The sequence below is a fragment of the Ctenocephalides felis genome, unplaced genomic scaffold (assembly GCF_003426905.1).
Source record: "Ctenocephalides felis isolate EL2017-DRISC unplaced genomic scaffold, ASM342690v1 CF-g0.4_SCAFFOLD_01886, whole genome shotgun sequence".
Lineage (NCBI taxonomy): Eukaryota > Metazoa > Arthropoda > Insecta > Siphonaptera > Pulicidae > Ctenocephalides > Ctenocephalides felis.
Window position 1 is genome coordinate 79949052 of NW_020538040.1, and position 25043 is coordinate 79974094.

The 25043-nt window shown below is 29.0% G+C and overlaps 3 protein-coding genes across 4 annotated transcripts; 2 read left to right on the top strand and 1 right to left on the bottom strand.

Annotated features, from left to right (window-relative positions):
• The first annotated feature begins 1783 nt into the window (after positions 1-1783).
• Positions 1784-4768, top strand: LOC113377559 (protein rogdi-like). The gene is made up of 7 exons (XM_026617919.1): positions 1784-1905; positions 2106-2177; positions 2245-2376; positions 3005-3162; positions 3499-3619; positions 3692-3901; positions 4486-4768. Exons 1-7 carry the CDS (start codon positions 1870-1872, stop codon positions 4552-4554), a joined length of 798 nt encoding a protein of 265 aa, XP_026473704.1. The 5' UTR covers positions 1784-1869; the 3' UTR covers positions 4555-4768.
• A 7397-nt stretch (positions 4769-12165) lies between these two features.
• On the top strand, positions 12166-14178 carry LOC113376870 (hippocampus abundant transcript 1 protein). The gene is made up of 2 exons (XM_026616950.1): positions 12166-12328; positions 12410-14178. Exon 2 carries the CDS (start codon positions 12614-12616, stop codon positions 14042-14044), a length of 1431 nt encoding a protein of 476 aa, XP_026472735.1. The 5' UTR covers positions 12166-12328; positions 12410-12613; the 3' UTR covers positions 14045-14178.
• A 2976-nt stretch (positions 14179-17154) lies between these two features.
• LOC113377130 (B-cell receptor-associated protein 31) lies at positions 17155-18597 on the bottom strand. 2 transcript variants are annotated; one of them, XM_026617338.1, is made up of 4 exons: positions 18147-18597; positions 17954-18078; positions 17695-17812; positions 17155-17612 (listed from the first exon to the last, which is right to left on the bottom strand). In XM_026617338.1, the coding sequence occupies exons 1-4, from the start codon at positions 18391-18393 to the stop codon at positions 17428-17430; spliced, it is 675 nt and encodes a 224-aa protein (XP_026473123.1). In that variant the 5' UTR covers positions 18394-18597; the 3' UTR covers positions 17155-17427. The 2 variants fall into 2 exon arrangements, with proteins under 2 accessions (XP_026473123.1, XP_026473121.1); XM_026617336.1 differs by having other exon boundaries at positions 17155-17619; positions 17684-17812; positions 17954-18099; positions 18165-18575.
• Positions 18598-25043: the final 6446 nt, after the last annotated feature.

Below are 25043 nucleotides of genomic sequence, written 5' to 3' on the forward strand. Positions count from 1 at the left end.
ACCATACAGTCCCGAATGCAAATAGCAAAAGCCGATTGAAATAGCCCCTCACTTTAATAACTTCGTACTTTTATTTTCAATTTTACGAAAATTACTAAAAATTATCAAAATGAACTTTTTGAACGCCTTGCACAAGTGCTAATTTTTACTAAAGTTAATTATGAAGAAAAAAATATATGATCATAGAATATAATGAAGTACTACTAAAAGTCAATTATTCTGGAAAAAAAATATTCAATCAAAAAACTGATTTTGAATCATATTTAAAATATTGAGACAATGCCTCCCCCTCCGCCCCGGGTTAGCAAAACTTAAAGTTCCCGTCCAGGCTTTGACTTTCAAAAATATGGTCACCTTACTTTCCAGTAACTTATCTTTTGATTCGGATCAAAAGTCGTAAAATTTGGTTAAATTTTTTCATTTATTAAAATATAAATATTTTTTATCTCAGTCAGAAATATTGTCTGATGTAATAAAGATCACAGTAAAAAATTTTACAAATAGTTTATAATAAAGTTGATTCTTTAAACTATTTAACGAATGTTATATAAACACATACAGATATTAAACAAATAACAAAAACAATATTTAATTTTTACGTGAAATTAATATATAACGTAATTAAAAATTCGGGAAATGAAGATAATCAATATAATTGTTTTAAATAAATTCAAATAGATTATTTATTATAAAATTTCTTTAATTTATTTTTTAAATTTGATTTTTTTGATAATTTTGAAATTTATAAAAAAAATTCGATTTTTTTACATTTTTGGGGACTTGTAAATTTTTGAAAATGACCGTTTTTTTGAAAATTTCGAAATATTCTCAAATTTTTATAAGAAATCGTTTTTTTTTAAATTTTGATGTTTGATGTATATAAAAATTTTCATTTTCGATTTTTTTGCGATTATAACTTACCCTGCGGGAAGTTAAAAATGTTATTTGGCGGTCAAAAATGTTTATTGTTTATTATATGTACATGAAATTATCAGATATTTTATAGAGATTTTAATAATATGCACACATTTTATGTAATTTTTTTTTGGGTTCCGTACAAAGATTTTTAATTACGTACGATGCCATGCACCCCACTAGTTATATTTTTATGATGTTATTTCTAGTGAAAGCACAATTTGATTTATAATAACAATTGTCTAATACATTTTAATATTTTTTTAGCTTTGTAGGTAAAAATGAATTTTTTCAATGTTGAAATAATTAAAAAGTGTATAAACTTTTGTTTTGTTCTTAATAGTTCTTGACGAAGTAAAGGGTTCATCCCTTATCTACGCATAACCATGCATACGCATAAACATGTATATATACATATATACACACATAAATGAGGAAAGATGGAATCCCTAATTCAAAAAATTTAAATCATAAATAAAATTTAAATTTAAAAATTAGCAAAAAAGAACTGAAGCATAGATAAAAGAAGAGTATAAAGAAGAGTGAACTGAAGTCTGTTTTGATTTTATTCATTCTATTTTGGTCCAGTAACATCTTAAAACCTGTACTGATATTTCCACGCTAAAATCGAAGTAAATTGAAGTAAATGTCACCTGTACCCTATAATTTTCTAGGAAAAACTGAAAAGGACGATGACCAATGGACAAAAAAGTCACTTCAAATATACTCTTCTTCTATATAAGAAAAAAAGCGACAAAAATGGGATACTGAACTGAATACTGTTTGGATTTGTTACGGTTGCCATCGTTACCATCCTACAAAATTTTAATATGTGTGATCTAAGAACCGCAGCATGCTCTTCCCTGTTCAACTGACGGCTATTGCAGATTTGTAGTCACATTATGTGACATTTTCTTGACGTTATTTATTCCTTAGCGTGAACAAATTGTCGGAATGGCTAATGCCGAGAAGGAAGAAGCAACAATTCTGGTAAATTATTGTAAATATTTCATCCTCAGCGCGATTTTACTTAATATTGATATATAATCCGCTTGTAGTCTTTGTAAAAAATCTTCCGTAATTAACTTTTGACAGTGCTAGGTTATGTGTAAAATATATTTCGAACTATTCCCTTTTGTGATTTTTATACGTATATATTTAACCAACTTTAACCATTTGTTTTTTTATAGCAAATAGAATTTGAGTGGGTACTCCACGAGGAAGTCCATGCCGTTTTACATCAGTTACATGCTATATTAGTGGTAACTATTCCATTATATGATTAATTTCCACTATTTATTATCATAAACAAAACGATTGATTTTTTAGGAGTGCGCTCACCGTTTTCCTGTGCCTTTATATGGTAATGAGGGATCTAAACAAGATAAATTTGTGCTTACATTACCACAAGAACAATTGAAGTGTGTTGTGACTCTAACAGGAGATAGCATAACTCATGCGGTATTAATGTTTTTAATTGATTAAAATATTATTGTGCAATAATTTTATAGATCTATTTGTTATTCATCCATTCAAATCCCCTAAAAACTGTTTTTTTTAATACTGTTTCATTCAGTTTTTAACAATGTTTGAAGTATGGTCAAGGAGTATTTAATAGTTACTAAAAAGGAAAATGCTACCATTTCAGTTATTTAGGCTTTAAGTTAAAGGGTATTTAAATGTATTTTCTTGGTGCAATATGTGATATTAAAAAAAAATTCTTTTATCAAAATCCAAATCAATATAATTTGAAATATGTCGCAAAAAAACAAACAATAAGAGAAATAAATGTATTTGAATGATAGTATATAATTACCTTTTGAATTTGATATTACTGTATTATTTTTTTTAAATGTCAGATACTTTGTAGCTATATATTCTTACCTCAGATTTAGTTAGAGCTGTTTTTTTATTTCAATTTTAATGGCAAGATTATATAGAAATTCATATTTTTATAAGTTCTCAATAACTGGGTTGACCCTGCCAAGTAACATAAAATTCATAATCATTTGTTAAAAAATTTATATTAAATAATTTTTAAACTTTCTAATTTCTTTATGTACATTGAAATTATATTTTTCTATTTTAGGATATTAATTTTAAAGTTCAGAGACAGCCCAATGCTATATTCCGTACAAATATTGTGCAAGATTCTCCATGGAAATTGCAACAGGTTCAAGATGCTGCCAATCACCTACAACAAGCTATAAATCATATTGATAATGTTGACAAACATTATGAATTCAGGTACATTAGAATAGTCAACTAAAAATATTAAAGCTTTCAATAACATCTATAGTGCAGAAAATTATTTTCTTATTGTAATACTTGCTGAAAGTATTGAATTACAGAGAAATTTTAAAGTTAGATTATTTAGATTTTTGGCTTTAAATTTGACACTTGGATCATTTTTATTTGAATATAGAACTCCTCAACACTTAAATTATTGTCAATTAATATTTGAAAAACTTCAAAATGTTCAAATTGTCAATAATGCTGGATGTAGTTATTATGCAAGAATTCATAATAATACTTTTTTCATATCTACATATGTACTAAAAATTATTTGAATAATTTTTTTAGGTCTTCTGAAGAGATCATGCACATTTTGGGTAACATACTTGGTGCTCTACAGCGCGGAAGAACAAGTTTAATTGTTCCAAAGAAAAGGGCAATTGATGAACTAATGAAGAGTAGGAATATGGTAATTTAACTTAACATATGATGGTTACAGATTATTGATATGGTAATTTTTATACTTCATGTTTTAAAACAGAAATCTTTATCACCAAATTTGCCAGAAGATTTGGCACTGAGTTTTTATATTCAAAGCCATAAATTGATATTTGCTGTGTATCAATTAGTGAATGAGCATGGGACAGTGAGGTTCGATTCAGCACAAGCAGAATGTTCAGTGCCCTGGCTCAATGAAGTATTAGTTCTATTCACAGTTGCACTTCAACTGTGCCAGCAACTAAAAGATAAGGTAACAGTAATTTACATTCTTATACATAAATATCAAAATATATCAAACTAATATTACAATTAAATCAAATAAGAGTTATGTCATTTTTAACTTTCCGAAGGAGAAGTTTATGTTTTCATCAAAAAATCCGATTTGCTAATTTTATGTTATTTCGACATTTCAAGCAATTCTGAATTGAATGAGGCCAAATTTGGAAAAAGTATGTGTGTGTGTGTGGTGTGTGTATGTGAACAGATTTTTTGCCGTAAATTGACGTTTTCTCAAAAATGGACCGATTTCAAAAATTTAAAAACCATTCGATGAGTCTCGATGAAGACTATCATTTGTCAGTTTTGCGCTACGATCGGCCAAGCCGTTTCATTGTAAATCGCAGAAAAGTGAAAATTTTTTTGTCCACGTTTTTGCCTGCAATTCTGAATTGATTATGAAAGTTCAAAAATTGTTCAAAAGATATTAGTTGGGAATCATGCTGATTAGTGTGTGTGCCAAACACACACTAATATATATATATATATATATATATATATATATGTATGTATGTATGCGTGTATGTGTATCTATCATGGAACTTATTTTTGTTTTAGATTTGCGTGTTCGCGCAATATAAAGATTTTACAGTTGGTTCAAGATCACCTTCTGCAATGTCAGTTTAAATACAACAGGCGCAAAGGTGATTCAATAGTATTTGGAAAGTAGTACTACGTAATAAATTGGAAAACTTGCAAAGTTTTAAAGCCTTGAAATTTAAACAATGTTTACTTGATAAGTGTTATTGACATCACAGTGTTGGAAATCAATTAGATTAATCAGTTAGGTATTTTATTTTGCAGCAATAAGTAGTTCTTGCTGAAAATTAAATAAAGCACATCCACATTATACATTTTCAATCTTACATATATTATATATTTGTATATGATCACAAATTGTTGTCAATAATTTAAAATTATTGGTTATAATTTTAGTGCAGTATGTTTTATTCTTAAATTTATAAAGCAAAGTTAGGCCAATGATATTGAAATTATGCTGAAGTATTATGCCATTTTGGGAAATTATGTACAAAAATTGCTTCGACACTTTGAAAATCTCTTGAAGGTTCTGAAAGGAATCTCTTTATCTATATTTTCAAATATGTATTCCTAGATTAGTTTTTTACTTTATATATGTTAGGGTGTAGATTTTAATGTCAAGGCAAAACGGGATGATAGTATTAACCTTAACTGTCTCTTAGAACAGGTCAATATCATCATCTCATTTCAGCTTGATGTCATGATCTAGGACATCCTATATATATATATATATATATATATATATATATATATATATATATACAGATTATAGTGTGTTCTTATTTACATAACTTATATTTATTCATTCCATAACACAAAATTTTCTCGATAAATACTTATAAATGAATAATTAAGAACAAAAAGGCTTTTTCAAAGGCATTCATCTAGTTTTTAAAAATTTATTCTAAATAAATCCATGCTGAAAACTTTTTAAAACATCCTTTTTGATTTTTTAAAAAATTACGGAAGCATGATTGTTTTATTTTCAATAGTTGCATGAATGCTTGTTAAAAAGAGTACTTTTTAATTTTATGTGTATGTACGTGTGTATATATATATATTAGGGTGGTCCTTAAAATGGTCGTTTTCGAATTTCCTTGCTCCCAGGGGCTCAAATGGTTCCAAATTGATAAAAAAACAATTCTCTAAAAGTTTTAGCTCTTAATATTAACGTTTAGATAGAGCGCAATTTAATTAAAATTTTGTATGAAAACAGCATGGAGAAATTTTCAAAAATTTTAAAATTGTTTTTTAGATGTAATTTAGCAAACAAATGAATGAATAAAACTCATTCATTTGTCGCTAAGTTATACCTAAAACATTTTTTAAGGACCACCCTAATATATATATATATATATATATATATATATATATATATATATATATATATATATATATATATATAATATACATCCTATACATGATTTTTCATTCCTCTTCCTCTAAAACAGATACAAATATGAATTTAATTGTTCAATCACAATTTTTTTACTAGTTTCACATATTTAGAAATTTATTAACAATTCATATACACGACACCCGATTGATTTCGTAATTCATAACAGATTTAAAAAATTATCATATATATATATATATATATATATATATATATATATATATATATACGAGGTCTGTTCAAAAAGTACCCGGAATTTTCGTTTTTTCAAAAAAATATTTATTCATTCGTCTACATTAATGTGGTCCCCTTCAAAGTAGTCCCCCCCAGATATAATACACTTATGCCAGCGTTTTTTCCAATTTTCGAAGCACTCTTGATATTCACTTTTTGATATGTCCTTGAGCACTCTCAGCGATTTTCTTCAATCGAGGAAAACCGCCGTCCTTTCATGGGTCTCTTCAACTTTGGGAATAGGAAAAAGTCACACGGAGTCATATCTGGTGAATTTTTGCACTTTGCAACACTTTATTTCATTTTTTATGCAAAATTTAATACAAATTCTTTGACTTTTCAATTCTTCCATTGTAAAAATCGCCGAGCTCAGAAAAACACGTCGAACCTTAGCGACTACCACAGACAAAGTAAACAGTGAATATAGCTGAAAATTTCATCATACTTTAGGGGCATGTATACCAACACAATAAAAAAAAAATTTTGACAATCAGACACTCCAGACCCGCGAAATTTAATTATTAGTAATTCCGGGTACTTTTTGAACACACCTCGTATATATATAATGATAAGTTGTGCGTAATTATTAAATCTAATTTTTTTTTACCAGAAAAATATTTACTCATATTCCATAAAAACATGCATCATTTTACATATGAGTTTTATGCCAAATTTTGAAGTTGAAAACTTTTAGCCATTGTATACTATAATTACTATGTAGAAAACTGTTTGGCTAACAATTTTCACAATAAAAGCTAAAAGTTTCTAATGTGATAATTTGGCATGATAAATAATTTATTTATGTCTTAAATTATTGTGATAAGCATATAACATAATAGTAATAACATAAGAAAATTTTAGTATGTTATTAGGTATTTGAAGTTTGAACTATTTTATGCAAACAAAATATGCCATATCTTACTTAAAAGTATAAGCAAATATAGAGATAAGCTTTGCATCACCTGCTATAAATTCTATATTGAATCTCTGGTTCTGCAATGAAACTCAATGTGTTACACATTTTGTTTATCATGCCCTACAGTAAATACATAAAGAAGTATCACAGTATATATATATATATATATATATATATATATATATATATATATATATATATATATGATTTAGTAGTTAATTTTGATGTTGAGATATATGAGTTAGTTCTTGAGGGCGATATTTCAAACAAAGAAAAGGCAAATTTTTATAAAATAATCTTTAATTCCAAATGTTTTGACATACAATTTGATGTCATCATCAGTGGATCTTATCACTAATTTTATATATGCATTTGTCTCCATCAATTGTTTTTTTAAAACTAGCTTCTCTGCCATTTATTGTCAAGTGGGGATACACCAAACAAATGCAAAGATTTATAAAATCTTTAATTCCAAACGTTTCGACATACAACAATCAAATAAAGTTATCATTTTGATTGTGGTTTTATATTTTATAGTTATGGGAAGAGACCGAGGTTTATGTAACTCGGATATTCTTAAACAACTATAAATTCTGAATTTTAAATCGTATTAAGGTTTAGTTAAAATTATATTAGATGAAAGATGTTCGGCGTTAGTAGGTTCTAACGGATCAGGTAAATCTAACTTTTTAGACGCTATATGTTTTGTAATGGGACAAAATGTTTCTAAATTACGTGGAAGTAATTCAAATGATTTGATATATGGAGCAATATGGAATGAGGAGATAACTCCCAGGGTTTACGTAAAGGCTTACTTGACAATAAATGGTAGAGAAGAGAGTTTTAAAAGAACAATTGATGTTCACAAATGCATATATCAAATTAGTGATAAGATCCACTGAATTTGATGACATCAAATTGTATGTCGAAACGTTTGGAATTAAAGATTTTATAAATCTTTGCATTTGTTTGGTGTATCGCCCTCAAGAACTCACTCTTGATATATATTATTGTTGTACTTTATTATTATTACTCTTCGCTAATTTATAAAAAGAATTTATTTACTTCTATATGTTATATTTATTTGAATTATTTATTTACATCTTATTTTGCTTAGGATTGCATTTTATTTTCAAGTGATGGGTGGGAAACAATTCCAATATTAAATGTGTGTGCGATTACATCTAATATGAATTATAAATATTTACTCTGAAAAATAAGTCATTCTTGAATAGCAAAAGTTGAAGTTATAAACATGTTAGAAAGAAAAAAAGGAACCTGTTTATTGACGTTAATATTACCAAAGACATTACGTTGTAAATAAATACAAAATGATTTGGTTATGACAATAAAATAAAATTAATGATATTAACAACGCGATAATAAATTGAAAAGATATGTGATAATTCACTTGTCTTGAACTTTTCTAGAATCAAAAATAGGTAGTTATGATCGTATAATAAAATATTAGCAATAGTTGAGCGATTACATGTTATCATCATTAGATTATAAGTCACATCCGTTGTTGTTATATGTACAAAAATTGTAGTATTAAATGTATAAAAAAATTTACTTACACAAGTGTAATAATCCTATTAACATTTGTCATTTTAAATTAAACTTTGGTTCATTTTATTTTGTACATATTTTATATCCATTTCTAAATAAAATTAACTTGGCTTTATTTCATAAATTGATGTTGTACAAATGTTTCATTAAAATTTGCAACTAATTAAAATTTGTTATGTCAACACTAGTAATGTTATGTAACAAATAAGTCCGAATAAACAATAATTCAACGTTCTATAATATTTGAGTTTGTTTGAGTTATAGGTGATAAGTCAAATTTGACGTTTGTTAGAACAATTATTTTCAGAAATAGAATTTGGAGAATTCTGGATCTTTTGTTTTTGCAATTAGGTTAATATACCGCATTAATTTGTGAAAGTATATTAAATATAAAGAGAATGTAGAAAATGATATAACACAATATTGGAGTCCGTATTTAAATTACAGCTTCAGTTTATCTAAAGAATTTCTGAACTTGCCTTTTTAAATCAGGACAGGAAAAAGGAGAAAGAGAGAACGGGCTTAAATGATTCGCCTTATCTTGCAATTGTGCTTCTACTAGTGATTCTGGTATAATTTACCTATTGAGTGCTGTCTATATATCATCACATTGAAGATATTAACTTACATGAAGAATGGATATAATATGGTAAAGGCAATAATGGTATTATTGTATACCATAGATAAACAAGTATAACAAGTATTGTATATGTTGTATACAATGTTGTAAGTAAATCTTTAAGCCGCACAGAACAGTTGACTTGACTGAACGTTCGGTCCGGTTATGTAATAATTAATGAATGAAAGAACTTTTTGAAATCGTATGGTCGTCTGGTAAATTAGATCTGCCTGCATAACCATCGGGATCCTAGACAATATAATAATTATTATATTGTCTAGGATCCCGATGAATCCCGATTATTATCGAATTATTAATAATTCGATAATAATCGGGATTCATTGTCGACTGAATGGCCATGACCAAGCAATCCACAGATATTAGATTTAGCAACATTCAAAACTGCAATAAAATTTTCAGCTGTTTATTTCAAAAATAAAGTTTTCGCTTTTACTAAAAACTAATTATAATGCTTAAACTAACCAATTGATATATTTTAAAAACAATTTTATAATATCTGTAACGATATTAACTTAAATTTAATTTTTAACTTCCCGAAGGAGAGGTTTGTTTTCATAAAAAAATCCGATTCGCTAATTTTATGTTTTCTCGACGTTTCAAGGTATTCTGAATCGAATGAGACCAAATTTGGAAAAAGTATGTGTGTGTGTATGTGAACAGATTTTCCGCCGTAAATAGACGTTTTCTCAAAAGCGGCTGGATCTATTTCAAAAATTTAAAAGACATTCGATGTATCTCGATAGGAGTCACTAAATCCCAAAAATATGACATCCGCAAAGACACCCAATACCCTGAAGTTGTCTCCGGTGTTGACCATAACCTCTTATGTTTACTTATGATAACCTGTCAAAATTTCAGCAGTGTTGCTTTCTGCAAATAATTTAGTGGAATATTTAGTGTAATTCTTCTGCACATGATATTTGCTAAGAAGGAACTGTGAAAGCAACTCTTTCATAGAGGTTAGGTGTTATTTTGACGTTTTCATTGTGAATGACAGTTTGGAGGATATTACACAGGATATTTTATCTCTGAATGTTGGTACGCCGTTTTTTTTTAACGTTCGTTGGGTGTTTTTGAGGATGACATCTTTTTGGATTTTAGCTGCGTCTGTATCTCGATGAGGACTAGCGTTTAGCAATTTTGCGCGACTATCAGCAAAGCCGTTTCTTTGTAAATAGCAGAAAAGTAAAAATTTTTTCGTCCACGTTTTAGCCCGCAGTTCTGAACTTTTTTTGGCGATATATATCATGGTCTTATAGAACTTACTGAAATATTACGGCCTTACGACAAGTGGTTTAATTTTGAAAAATTATCAAAGTTTGAGAAAATGAGTATAGTTTTTTTGACGTTTGTTAAAATTAAAATTAGACGATTTACTTGGTATAACGCTAGAGTACTTGGTCTCAATGCACATACTAAACCATTGAAGTCCTACGGAAACTGGTTCAATTATAAAAATTGTCGATGTTTGAAAATTTGCTTTTAGAAAATACTCGAGTTAACGTGTTCGTTCGTTTTCAATTACTCATAAATTAATTTATGTTACATTGATTAAGTCGATTATTTACACATATCGGGACGTTCGTGTAACTTGCCTCTAGGCAAAATACCAATAACAACTAGTTTCAATACATTCTATACTTTGTGTAACGTCAACAGTGATCAGTAAATCATGTGTGTATATTATTATTAACTTTCCGTAGAAAATTTTTCTTCACGTTTTGAAGGTTTCTGAACATTTTGGCAAACCTCAGAAAATATGGATGTGTGTTGTGGTGAGTGTTTTGTATGTCCGCAATTTTTTGTTCACGTTTTCGGGCGCACGAATCAACCGATTTGAATGGTTCAAAAAACATTCGATTCCTATTGATAGGGAGATGTGCTTATTAGTTTTTGGCAAAGGCAGGTCCAGCTGTTACGGAGATACAGAGCAAAGAGTCCAGAAAATACAAATCGAGTTTTTGAGAGAACGCAGGAGTATCCGATTTGAATTTTGAATCTAAAAAACATTCAATTTGTAATGATTGGGAGAAGAGGTGATTAGTTTTTGGAAAAGGCTGGTCCAGCCATTTCTGCAAAAATGCAGTTTTTGAGAGAACTAAGCGTCCAATTTGAATGATACTAAGAACTTTTTTCAACAAAATAGTTGCTTTTGAAAAAAATGATTTTTTTCAAGATTTTTTTTTTTTTGTATATCGAAAATAATTCAGATTTTAATTGTATACTGATCTATATACTTTAAACAAATAATTTCAACTTTGCAATTCAGTTTATATAATTTTTATAAATATTAAACAATGTTACAATATTTATAATAATCTATTTGAAAACATTTAATATTCCTCGAATATTTCGTTACGGTACGGGAAGTTACAGCAATTTATCTTAAAGCACGATGCCATACACCACTAGCTTTTTTTATTATTTATACAACATAATTATATATATTTTCGTACTGAATGTTAGCAGTTTTGCAGCATTTACAAAAAAATAACCTAACTTTTTTTTATTAACTATGAATGGATGCCTGAAATATATATAAATACATATGTTAAAATATATTATGCACGCGCGTGTTTATTTGTGTGTGTTGATATACACGGCAAAACAGAATATATGTTAAATTATACAATATGATAATAAATATAATGTACATGTTTACATTTCTACATTAAATATCGGCAGATGATATGCAATTCATAACTGATATAAATATGATTACATTCAGAATCTATACCGTCGACGTCATATGGTGACTTACACAAAATCACAATCAATCTTTTTGGATATTGTGAAAATGATTGACTGATTGACCGAATTGATTTACTAAATAATTGATAATATTTATTTTTCACCAGAAATAAGCAGTCCGTTACTCTATCCGGTTTTAATTCCGAAATGACGCTAGTAGCGACAAGTGGAATTTCTGGCAACCACGAACGAACAGAAATTCTTATCAAGTGGATGTGTAATCGTCCGTCTGTCAAAGTACATCAGTTAACCTCAAAGATATACTTCAAAAAGACATTAAATTGTTATGAACAATTATATGTTTAAGTTAAACATCTGATATGTATAAGCAATTTTTTGAACTCGATTAAATACAGTAAGCATTCGTCCGACATTATTATTGATATTTATTCTATTGTGTTATCTCGCTTTTGATTACAAGGACATGTTCTTTCAGATAAGCTGGTACACAATTCAGTACTTCAAAATAAGATGAATAAATGAACTGGTTAAAAATGAGAAGTAAATTGTGACTCTTTGAATATGTTTACGACCGAGTGCTCACCCCGTTCAGTCGATGTGCTCATCTTAAAATCTGCTAATTGCTATAAATTAAGTTAACTATAGTATGAAAGATCTAAAGAGTTACAAATAAGAGATAATGTCTGTACGTGGGAGAAAGACCATCATCAATGATGGTGTCATGACATCATCTGGTATTGGAAATCCAAGTGTTTACCATGCCCTAATAGTGATATTTTTAGAATTTTTTGCTTGGGGGCTCCTAACGATGCCAATAATATCTGTTCTAAATGAAACATTCCCAGATCATACATTTCTAATGAATGGATTAATAATGGGTATAAAAGGCATTTTATCTTTTCTAAGCGCTCCGTTAATTGGTGCTCTGTCAGATGTTTGGGGCCGCAAGTTCTTTCTACTAATTACTGTATTTTTTACATGTGCTCCCATTCCTTTAATGACAATTAATACATGGTGGTTTTTTGCTATGATCAGTATTAGTGGTGTGTTTGCTGTGACATTTTCAGTTGTATTTGCATATGTTGCGGATGTTACAACTGAAGCAGATAGATCTCGTGCATATGGTTTGGTTTCAGCAACTTTTGCTGCTAGTCTAGTGATATCTCCAGCACTAGGAGCATATCTAATGCAAATTTATAGCGTGACATTAGTTGTAGCCATGGCCACAGCTATTGCTGTGCTAGATGTATTTTTTATTCTTGTTGCTGTGCCAGAAAGTTTGCCAGAAAAGGTGAGACCAAACACATGGGGTGCTCCTATAAGTTGGGAGCAAGCTGATCCTTTCGTAGCTCTTAGAAAAGTAGGTAAAGATCACACCATTTTAATGCTGTGTGTTACAGTTTTCCTCTCATATTTACCTGAGGCTGGACAGTACTCTTGTATATTTGTTTATCTTAAATTAGTAATGGGATTCACTATTATACAAGTTGCAGTTTTCATAGCGGTTGTGGGTGTGCTGAGTATTGCCGCACAGATAGTTTTAGGATTTTTAATGAAATCATTAGGATCTAAACATACGATAATGATTGGTTTATTATTTGAAATGTTACAACTGATGTGGTATGGATTTGGAAGTCAAACATGGATGATGTGGGCCGCAGGCATTTTAGCAGCTATATCTTCTATTACATACCCAGCTATCAGTGCTTTTGTGTCAATACATTCTCGAGCTGATAGACAAGGAGTTGTGCAAGGTATGGTCACGGGAATGCGAGGACTGTGCAACGGCTTAGGTCCTGCCATGTTTGGTGTTATATTTTATCTTTTTCATGTTGATTTGAATGAAGATCATCTTGGAAATAAGATAGAAAGAAATGAAACTGCTGGTGCAGATGATTATATACAATTAGTTCCTGGGCCTCCATTTGTTTTTGGAGCATTGCTTGTAATATGTGCACTTTTAGTAGCAGTTTTCATACCAGAAGAGCACAAAGATATAAGCCGACGTTCTTCTGGTGTTTCTTTAGATACACATTTTGAAATTGAACGTGGCAGAAAAGTTGCAAGTCCTCTATCACCATTGATTCATACCGATTCTGCACAGCTATAAACATCATATACCATCACCACCTATGCAATACAATTTTATTAATAATGAATAATTAATTTAAAACTAGTTTGAAACCCAATGGTTAATGATAATGAAATAACCAGATACAAATTACAGATATTTTAAATGAGATGTCATACTATAGTACTATTTAAAATTTATCTTCAGTGTTTATCTTTAACTTTCATGAATAACTAATCATCCAAAAAATGTAATATATTTCTGAAGAAATATTTTGTTATAATGATGTAGTTATTTGTTTAAATGGCAAAACCATCATCAAGTCAATACAATGAATGATGCAAAAGAAATGTAAAATTTATCTATCATATTTTAAAATTTTGCTCATTGCCGAGTATTACAAAAATGTGTTATTAAGAATATGTTATTTACTAAATAATAAGTACTAAAAGTTTTTCTAGTTAAGTAGAATTTAGAAAACAATTATAGTTATTCTAGATTATGTTTTACAAACCAAATATTCGGTCTGACGCTATGTATTAATTTTTTTTTTCAGACATATAGAAATATTTATTTTTGTAATTTGTTATTTTAATTAGTATCGAATAGTCATAGTTTGAACTGAATGATAATGTAATAAGCTTGATTCTGACCGACCATTATATTTATATTATAAAATAGATATATAAATGTGTATAATTTATGTCAAATTATTGCAGCAATATATTCTTGGATTGAAATCCTAATGGTGTTTCCTTTTAACTGTAGGCTGAGAGCTATTGAACTTTTGAATAACAGTATTCCTGTAAGGCCAAAAAATTTTACACTGGTGATTCTTAGCGTGCTGTATGAAGTATGAAAACTGTTGCATGTCAGCTTTCAGCCCTCACATCACACACATCAAAGTCGCCCAAGCGTTTGAAAATGCAAAAAAACCCGAAAATGAAGGTGTTTCTGTAAGTTTCAAATTTTTATATGATTTATATGAAAAGTTTAAAAATCAAATTGCCAGGCGAATTCAAGCTGCACAAGTACTTTGCTAGATATATATATATATATATATATATATATATATATATTGTGATATGAGTGGAACGAATATTAAATGTTAAATATGAACAATACAACACTCAGATTTTTAACATACACTTTATTTGGTAATTAAAGATTTTTTGAGACCATGGTATGCCTCATGTTCAGTGTAATTTCAAAACATTTACTTATATACTACACATTCTTTTTTATTTTATTTAAATGACATTTAATTTTTGAAAATTCAAAAAACACCAACTGTCACTTGCAAAGCTTGGCACCTACTAAAACATGTGAAACATACAGAAACATTTTAAACAAATCTTAAGTATTGGGATGAAGAGACAGGATGGGTATTATGATAATGTAAACAAATGGAGTGCGCGATTGCAAACTAAAATCAACAAATGTGAAAACAGATTAATTTATTGAAGAGAATAAGATAAGATAAGATAATAAGATAAATGAAAAAAAAATTATAAATTATTAATGATATTTATATGAGTCGTGTAAAATATTTGTGTTGGTTCTAAGATTTACACTATTGTTAGTCCGAACTATTAACATTGATTCTGCCATGCTCCGTTTAAGTCTATTTCATGAATTAAGATTTGGGGATTATCAAAATCAAACTTATGGTTGTTGATATTAGCATGATACACAAGCGTACTTTTAAATTTTTTATTATTTATTATCATGTTAATATCAACAACTATAAGTTTGATTTTGATAATCCCCAAATCTTTTACTCACAAATATTTTACACGACTCTTATATAAACACCTTATTACACATTATTAAAATTTTTTTTTTTCAATTTATCTTATTCTCTTCAATAAATTAATCTGTTTTCATATTTGTTGATTTTAATATGCGATTAGATTAAGATTTGTTTTTAAATATTTCTGTATATATTCAAATGTTTAGTACTGTGTCAAGCGTTGTAAGAGATAGTTGGTGTTTTTTGTTTTTTAAAAATTAAATATAATTTAAATAAAATATTAAATAATGTATTAGTGTATAATTTTTTACTTTGTTTTGAAATTACACTGAAGATGAGACACAACATGGTTTCGAAACGTCTGTAATTATTAAATAAAAGTGTATGTTAAAAATCTGAGTGTTCATTTTCAACATTTAATATTCGTTCCACTCATACACACAAAATTATATATATATATATATATATATTCAATAGATAAGTCCTGGAATTTATCAATATATTGATTGTTTCTTTTCCGAACAGTAAATCCAATAATAAAAAACAATTTGTTTTCTGAAGATGTTTAATAACGACGTTTCGGAACTAGATACGTTCCATCAGGTTTATTCTGTAATAATTTATATATTCATATCACTAATATTTTTTATTAAAAACACTCGATTTTTTCGAGGATATTTGTAAATGTCGCGACTACACAAGACTTTAACACACACACATATATATATATATATATATATATATATATATATATAAATAAAATGTGTCTCATTGTGGTTAAAATTTATATGTGTTTATCAGAGCAAGTTTGAACAGGCATGTGCAATGCCAGATGATTCTGTCCAGACTAGGCAAAGAAAAAGATGCTGTGGTGGGAGCACAAATTAATATCATGCAGGTAAATTAATTATATTATGAAAAAATTGAACTTTTTAAATTATTATTAAACATGAGATATGCCATTACAATATGGTTTCCGCATGAATTTTTCCATGGCACTTATTCAAAAAGTCCAGTTGCTCTTGATCCATGATGTACATGGTTCATCTATTTAAATTTAATAGTTACATTTATACAGTGATATAAGATGATGCATTAAAATGCATGTTCAATAATTTTGCATAGCCATGTTCACAAATGTGGTTGTTCCAAATGTAATGATATATTTGGAACTTTAAACCGCTATTTATACACTTGCACATCCATGATCTCATCAAAACTCCGCATGCCGATGTTAGTCAAAAATTATCATTGATCGTTCATTGTTAATGTATTTGTTCTGATATGAATCCAAATTTCATTTCAGTTACGTAAATTCCACATGTACTTTATTGTACATACAGCCACTGTTTAGCTCTAATAAATATAGTTGAAAAAAAAAATCATACAACTTTGTGATTAAATTTTATTATATAAATAGTTTTATAAACTACATAAATATTCAATGCTTAAGCACAAATACAAATTCTTAACAAACAATTAGCATAGAGTATATATTAAATTTAATGTAAATAATTTAGGAAACAAGCAATATTAGTATGGTTTAACAGTTAAATATGTTTGAATATGTACTTTGTAATAATAATTAAACAAAATTAAAACATATGTGAGAATAAATGAATCAAAAAATTCCAAAAAATCTAAAATTAAAATGAATGGGATTATTAATCTAGTCATCTTTTTTATCTGGTTCTCCACTGGCCTTAAAAACATGTTCTCTTTCATACTTCACTAATTTATCAGCCATATTATCATATTCGTTATGCAAATGTTCCACTTGTGAAACCATAGCCTCTTTATCTTTCTTTGCATGAGACAGCTCTTTTTCCAAGTTACTAATTTTTGTTTGCAGTTCTTTAATCTAAAATAAAATTTACAGATTTTCATAAGGATCACATGTTTGAATGAGCAGATAAAAAACATACCTTTGAATCACTGTTCTCGTTAGCTGCGTTTTGTTCAGTTTCTCCCTTTTCTGCAATTAACCTACGTGCGGCTACAGTTGCGCTTTCAGCTTGACGCATAAATGCTTCTGATTGTGCTAGTAAGTTAGCCTGTAAATATACATACATACATATATATACATCTAACTTAAGATTCCGCATACATATATATATACATCTAACTTAAGATGATATATATATACATCTAACTTAAGATTCCGCTAAGCTAAGGTAATCAATATTTTTGCATACCTGTGTTGAAATTAGTGTCACCAGCCTTCGAATCACTAATGACAAAAACAAAGCAAAGCCAGAAATATAAAAGTTACGTTGGGCTCGGAATAACCTCATGCTGCCTTGCATCTCAACATTCAAGTGTTGATGTCCATCATGAGATTCTGTAAATACAAAATTTAACAACATAATGGGCTTGGATAATATAGATACACTTGATTTATCTTACCGTTGCTAGAGTATTTTCTCATTTCTCTAATTGCGTCCAATAGGAATAATACTAAGATTGCTAAAAGCACAAGAAAATAAATCTGAGCTTGTCCTGTCAAGCTTTTTAAAAACCTCGATTTGAAAAACGATTGCCATCTCCTAGGGCTTGCTACGGGTAAAACTAATAATAAAACAATGGCTATTTCAACGTATAAGAAAGATGCAATAATCGTCCACTGTAAACTCATTTTTGAATTGCGTATTAGTTAAACTTTATTTGAATTAATGATTATATGATATTTTGCGACACACTATTTATACTGGTATTCACTGAACTATTATATAGTGGTCAAACGATCAATTCTTTCAAAAAATTTCACAAGATTAAATCATATCTGCTACGATGACTAATTCATAATTTCTACTAAAATAACTTCGGTCCACAGTCCGACACGTACGTACATATGTCAAATAAAAACAAAGATGCAGTGGTACCACCCATTACTATAAAATATGAACATTTAATTTAGAATTTAATTTACTAAAAATTGTTAAATATAATAACGATAATTGCGGTTTAAGTAAATAATACCTACACCGATTTTTTAATAAAATGAAAATTCAAAAATAGTTTACGCTTTGTAGTGTATCATTGCCAGAACTGGTAACAAGTGTAGTGCATCATTGCCAGAACTTGTAACATAACTGTCAAATTTTCTACAAAAATGACGGAATCAGTTTCTTCTAAGAATATCTTCTTTTTTCTATTCTTGCTTTTATTCCTCAAATTAAATTATATTCAATTAAACATGAATGGATGGATTTTTCAATCTGATTGTATAGTCTTGTGATTTTCAATGAACAATTAGCATTTTTTTTGGACATTCTCCTTTTTGCGACAAAATTAAATCGCTTTATGAATAGAATAGGTAAGTGTCATGATTTTATATTTTAAATATCTTGAGTATGAAATTTGCTGTCTTTGGAATAATTTCAAAAATATGATTTTATTTCATTAATTTAAATTAACGACAGTGTAATTATACATTGTCGCAAACATTCTTCATATTTTAATAATTAAAATTCTGCTCCTGACTTAACAATAGCGTGCTATTAAGATAAGTCAGAAATTGTCTTGACCTGAGTATGTTTGTCAAAACGTGAGCTTTTTCAGAAAGAATTGTGTTTAAAAATTCATTTACGAGGTGCGTTTCAAAAGTTTGCGAGACTTGATTCGTATAGCCATTTATTTTAGTAACTAATAGCGGAAAATGTGTACCCCTAACCGACTTCTAGTAAATATTTAACTTTCGGTTCAGTGGAAAAGAAATCATTGCAGGTAAATGATAACATTCTTGCATGCATGTTTTAATCATCGATACGACTATGAATAAACTTCGAACAAATCACTACATGATTGATGAGTAAAGTCAATAATTTCTAAGACCTTTCTAGTCGATAAAACTTTTACCCGAATGCTTGAATTGTGCAAGGATTATGCTTATGCGTATGATTGAGCATCTCTTACCAGAGATGCAATACGGTCGTGATGAGGACACAAATGACGATAGTGGGGCAAATCGCCCATCGGTCAACACCCGAATTCTATCATGAATGTCAACATAATATTGTCCTACCGGGTAAAACTGGAAATTTAATGGTATTATGCATAGACCTTATACACGTATATTATATGTATATTTTATATATATTATGTGTATCATATAAGTTCAATGGTATGACGGCGTGTTGTTTTTTTGCAAACTGGACACTCGATGCAACGAGTCTGGCGCCACAATATTAGAAAAAAGTCTAAATTTTTTAGAACTAAGCTGCAGTTGCTTGCTATAGCATTCTCGTTTATTATTGGGACTGATTCGCTTTTTCAAAATTAGCAATATATACAGGGTGGCTGATATGTAATGCAACAAAGTAAAGCGCTATAACTTTGTCATTTTTATTTTAAATTTCATTGTTCAAAAGCAAAAATATCGGAAATGACATCAAATTTTAGAATCAGTTAAGATTTGTTCTAATTGGCCACCTTTTGGCACGAATTATGGCCTTCAAACGGCAGAAAAACCATAAACACGCTGCACGAAAGTTGCTCTGGGGTATTTTGGCGCATTCCCAGCGAGGCGCCTTCCTGGGCTGATCGACACTTTGGTATATTTTAGTGCAAACCTTACTCTCCAAAATGTCCAAGGCACAAAAGTCCAACAAATTTAGATCCAGAGATTTTGGTGGCTATTGTGCGATGGAAATGAAGAGAAAAGCCTGAGTTTGTTAGTGCTGAGTTCTGTTGGATTGTCCATGATCTGCGGCCGAAATTTTGTGTACCCAGGACTTCAATACTGCCTTTAAGACATTTTCCCGATAATTTCGGCAATTACAGTTGGCGGCGCTTGAGTTCTGGTGGCCAATCGAAGGTGTAAATTTTTAGCTGACCTTTTTGGCAATTAAACCCTATCATTTTGTTTGTTCATAAACTGCTCGATTTGGAATGACTTCCCATCTGAGAAAACCAAATTCGGTAACTAGCCACTTTCGTGAAAGCGAGGCAACCCTTTGGCTCCTTCCCGTCTAACTTTTTTTTGTGCATCGATGAGCTCTTGCACTTTTTGGAACTTCAATGGCTTTAGTCCAAGCTCATTTTTCAATATGTGTTGCATCCGTTTTTACCACTGCGACACGAATTTCGATCGATTTTTGCCTATACTTTTTGGATCATTTCTGGTGTTGTTAGTGTTTTTTTTTCGTCCACTTTTTGGACGCGGTGCAACACTGAGTGTATCACGGTTACGAGATATGGTACGAGAAACAAAATATTTGCTCGCATTTAAATGCTGGAGGGCTCTGAAGATAGCCACTTAAGGTTTTCCAACCAAATATGAAGCAATCGCACTATCATGCTTGACTTCCATCACGAATAACTTTGTTTCTGAATGCAATAGATCAAAATGCTTGTGTACGCTTGTAAACAACTAACTAAATGAACAATCTCTGGAATAAATCTGTCATCTGTCTGATGAACGGTCTAGAAATGATAGCGGTCTGAAATTGGTTGCAATTCATATCAGCCACCCTATATATATATATATATATATATATATATATATATATATATATATATATATCTATATCGTTAATTTGGAAAAGGGAAATATTCTCACTATATATATCGTTAATTTGGAAAAGGGGAATATTCTCACTTGCTGGAATTATAATACCAGTCAATTTGCATGAACGAGTGAAAATATTTATAAAATTATAAGTAATCTTCTATTATAATTCATATATACCATTTGATCAAAATCATCTTTACTTGTTAATGGAAAGGTGCGATACTTCAGCGTATGTTCTGCAAACTTCCTACTAGGCGATATTATATATATAGGGTGTCCCAGATCTTGACGTTAAGCCGAAACCGGGTGATAGTATTGACCTTAACTGTCCTAAAAAAAATAGAAAAAAGTATTTCCTACGTTGGAAATTTCGAGCTTTTGGGTGCGACCTAGAGCTTTGCTAAAGTTATAACCAATTTTTGGTTATTATCGATAATTTTAACTAATTTTGTTTATTTAAACTTTGGTCATGCTATTTTTTTTATTCTATCTCTGTATTATTTATTTAGCAATCATACATATCCATATCTCAGACAGGCAGAAGTGCCTGGTATAATAGATTATGGATTGCTTTATACATTTATGCCTATACATATATATTTATCTATTTCATATTATTTAATTTTAAAATATTACATCCATATAAGAAATTAAGTATAAGAGTCATATTTAACTAATAAGGTCAATCTTGTTTATATCTGGTATAGTTTTTTAATTCAGTTTTTTATAAAACATATATTCAAATTTATTATTTTTTGGTTTAATTCTGTTTCGAAGAATAATTCATATTTATTTATTTTTTATTAACCTGCTGTTTGCGAAATTATAATTTATTTGACATGTTCTTGTTTGTGTTCAGTGTATTAATTTCTTGTTGGGTAAGTTTATAGAAGTTTTATATATATATATTTTATCTTCATGTTAGATTTATCTTTATGTAATTTTTCAACCTTTGTTTTTAATTATTCATAATATTTTTTATGCTTATTTTGTGTTAATTTTTTATAATATTTTTAATTAAAATCTGTCACACTTAGCACATTCAGTAATTGTTCTGACTTTATTATATGTATTTTTGAATGGATGGCAACCCAGTAGTTGTCCAATCCAATTATGACTGTATGAATTAACTATACTCGAAGTGTTTGCTGACATTTTTATTATAAATATACAACTATACCCACGAGAAGCGATTTTCACTAAGTATGAAAACGATGGTCTGCCACGTTTCAGCCCTGCACATCATGGTCGCACAGCACAGGGGTTTGAAAATACACAAGTCGAAAATTAAACTTATTTTTGTAAGCTTCAATTTTTATATAATTCAATTTATTAATTGAGAATTGAGAAAAATCAAATTGCCAGACGATTTCAACCTGCACAAGTACCTGCTAGACGAGCCGAAAGGTTCACTTTTATGAGCAAGATGTATATGCATTAAAATAAAACTTTGTCCTATAGGGTTAAAATTTTTCTATGTGTTTGTCTAAGCGATTTTAAAAAGGTATGTGCAATGAAGCGCAATTAATTTAATAAGTGTAACGTAAAATCTATGAATAAATGTAAACTATATTATGTAGAAATTAAAAAGTGAAATTAGAGTTGATATTGAATTTATTAAATACAATAAAATATAATAATTGATTTTCGAACATCTCAATGAATAAATTGAATAATATAAAAATTTGAAGCTTACAGGAACAAGTTTAATTTTCGTGTTTTTTACAATTTCAAACGCCTGGGCGACCATGATGTGCAGGGCTGAAACCTGTCAGGCCATCGTTTTCGTACTCAGCACGCTAAGAATCACTAGTACAAAAGTTTCTAGAATTACAGGAACACAGTTATTCAAAAGGTTCACTACCTATTAGTCTAATAGTAATTGACCCAGTGAGCAAAACCAGGGGCGCCTCTGTCATCATTGTGAGTAGTTTTGATTGCATCCGCTGTACCAATGCTTTGTTGGATTTACTAGATCAACACCAAATTTTAATCACATATGACCAGACAGCCGTTATCGCCGTTTTAAATACCAAAACTATATTTTTAAAAACTAATTTTGAATCGTGTGCGATGAGCCAAGATTTTCCACACTCTGGTTCTGATGGATTTTTTTTTACCCGTCACATTGAATGCATTAAATATTTCTGTTCGTGTCTATTAGTGATATTAAAATCTATGTTACTTCATAATTCTAAAATATCTTTATTGCCAAACGTTCAATCAATAATTATTATGAGTTTTAAAAGTTTGCCATTGCATACATAAATTGTTATAAAAACACTCATTATTTGTACTCAAATGACGATTATTCAACACTAAACCCACCAACGCCGGTCAAAATGACCGTTTTAAACTTTGTGTATAACTTACACGTTTTTAAACGTTTATATACTATTATCAAACTATATGACAATTCTTAGAACTTACTAAAAATATTTTCTTCACTCACATTACTTCACTCTCTTTAATTCACATTATTTTTTACATTTCTCGAAAAAAAATTGTTATGTGGCCTAATTACCGCAGTCGGTCAATTTGACCGGTGAAAAATTATGTTATTTGGGACGTAGTTTTTGTCGAAATGTAAGTGCAAATTTATACAAAATGAATCAGACAAATTTAGAACGAAGTTCTGGGCGGAGTGTGAAGTCAATAGTAAATATATAATAAGTGGGTTTCCCTAGTTGGGAAATGACAAGAGGAGAAATTGTTTAATTATTCAATTCTATAGTTCTCTTCTAAAACTAATAAATTCATTCACAAACTTCAAAGAAATTTATATAAATCAAATTTCATTACTCTCACGGTGTAAAAAAGTAAACCGAAAAAATGCTTGTCCCTAAGTTTCGAACATTATTCAATAAAAATTAGAGAAGGCAACAAAAGTGTTCCGAAAACTATTAGATAATGGTGAAATGTTTGGTGAAAATTTGGTAGACCAGATTGCTAAGAAATGTAACATGAAGTCGAAAATTTGTAGTTGGTATATTTCAACATTTTGATCCTAGTTGAATAAAAGCGTAAATTGTGTATAGAGTGATGACAAGTAAAAGCATTTTTAGGCACGAATTTTTCTTTTAGTTATTATATATAATTTTTTAACTCGACAATGCAAATTCAAAATCATAAGTTCGGCTTCCTGTGGATGAAAAACTTGTCAATTTTTTTGTGTGAAAGTTACGAAACAACAAATATATTTGCGTCAAATGAATATTTTAGACTAAAATAGTTTATAAACAATGTGAGAAAGACGAATAAAGTATATTATTTATGCATATGGCATTCTGTATAAATATTTAATTTTATTCGTTGTTTTCTTATAATTTTTTTTAGAAATTATATAAAAATAAATTTAGATGAGACTTTATTAAAATTTCTTTATTTCATATATATTAAACTATGAAATATAAATCAATCAATATCCGAATTAAATGATAAAGCAGATAATTTTTTAATGGTAGGTCAATTTGACCGCGCGCGGTTTAGTGTTAATATAATAAATGTATTTGCAATATACATATTTTAAGTAACAAATTTATAAGGAGGTATTTTATATGTATTTATATAATTGAATAGAATATAATATACAGTCCACTGATATGACGTACATTAACGTACAAGATCCCTGTTCCGTTAATGTTCATCGATCTATGCATATATGAATATCAATGATAATTCCATCAATCTTTCGACGAGAAACAAGTCGCTTTAATGATAATTAAAAAGAAAAAAGTATTTAGTATGGTTTCATAAAGAATTTCAGAACACAT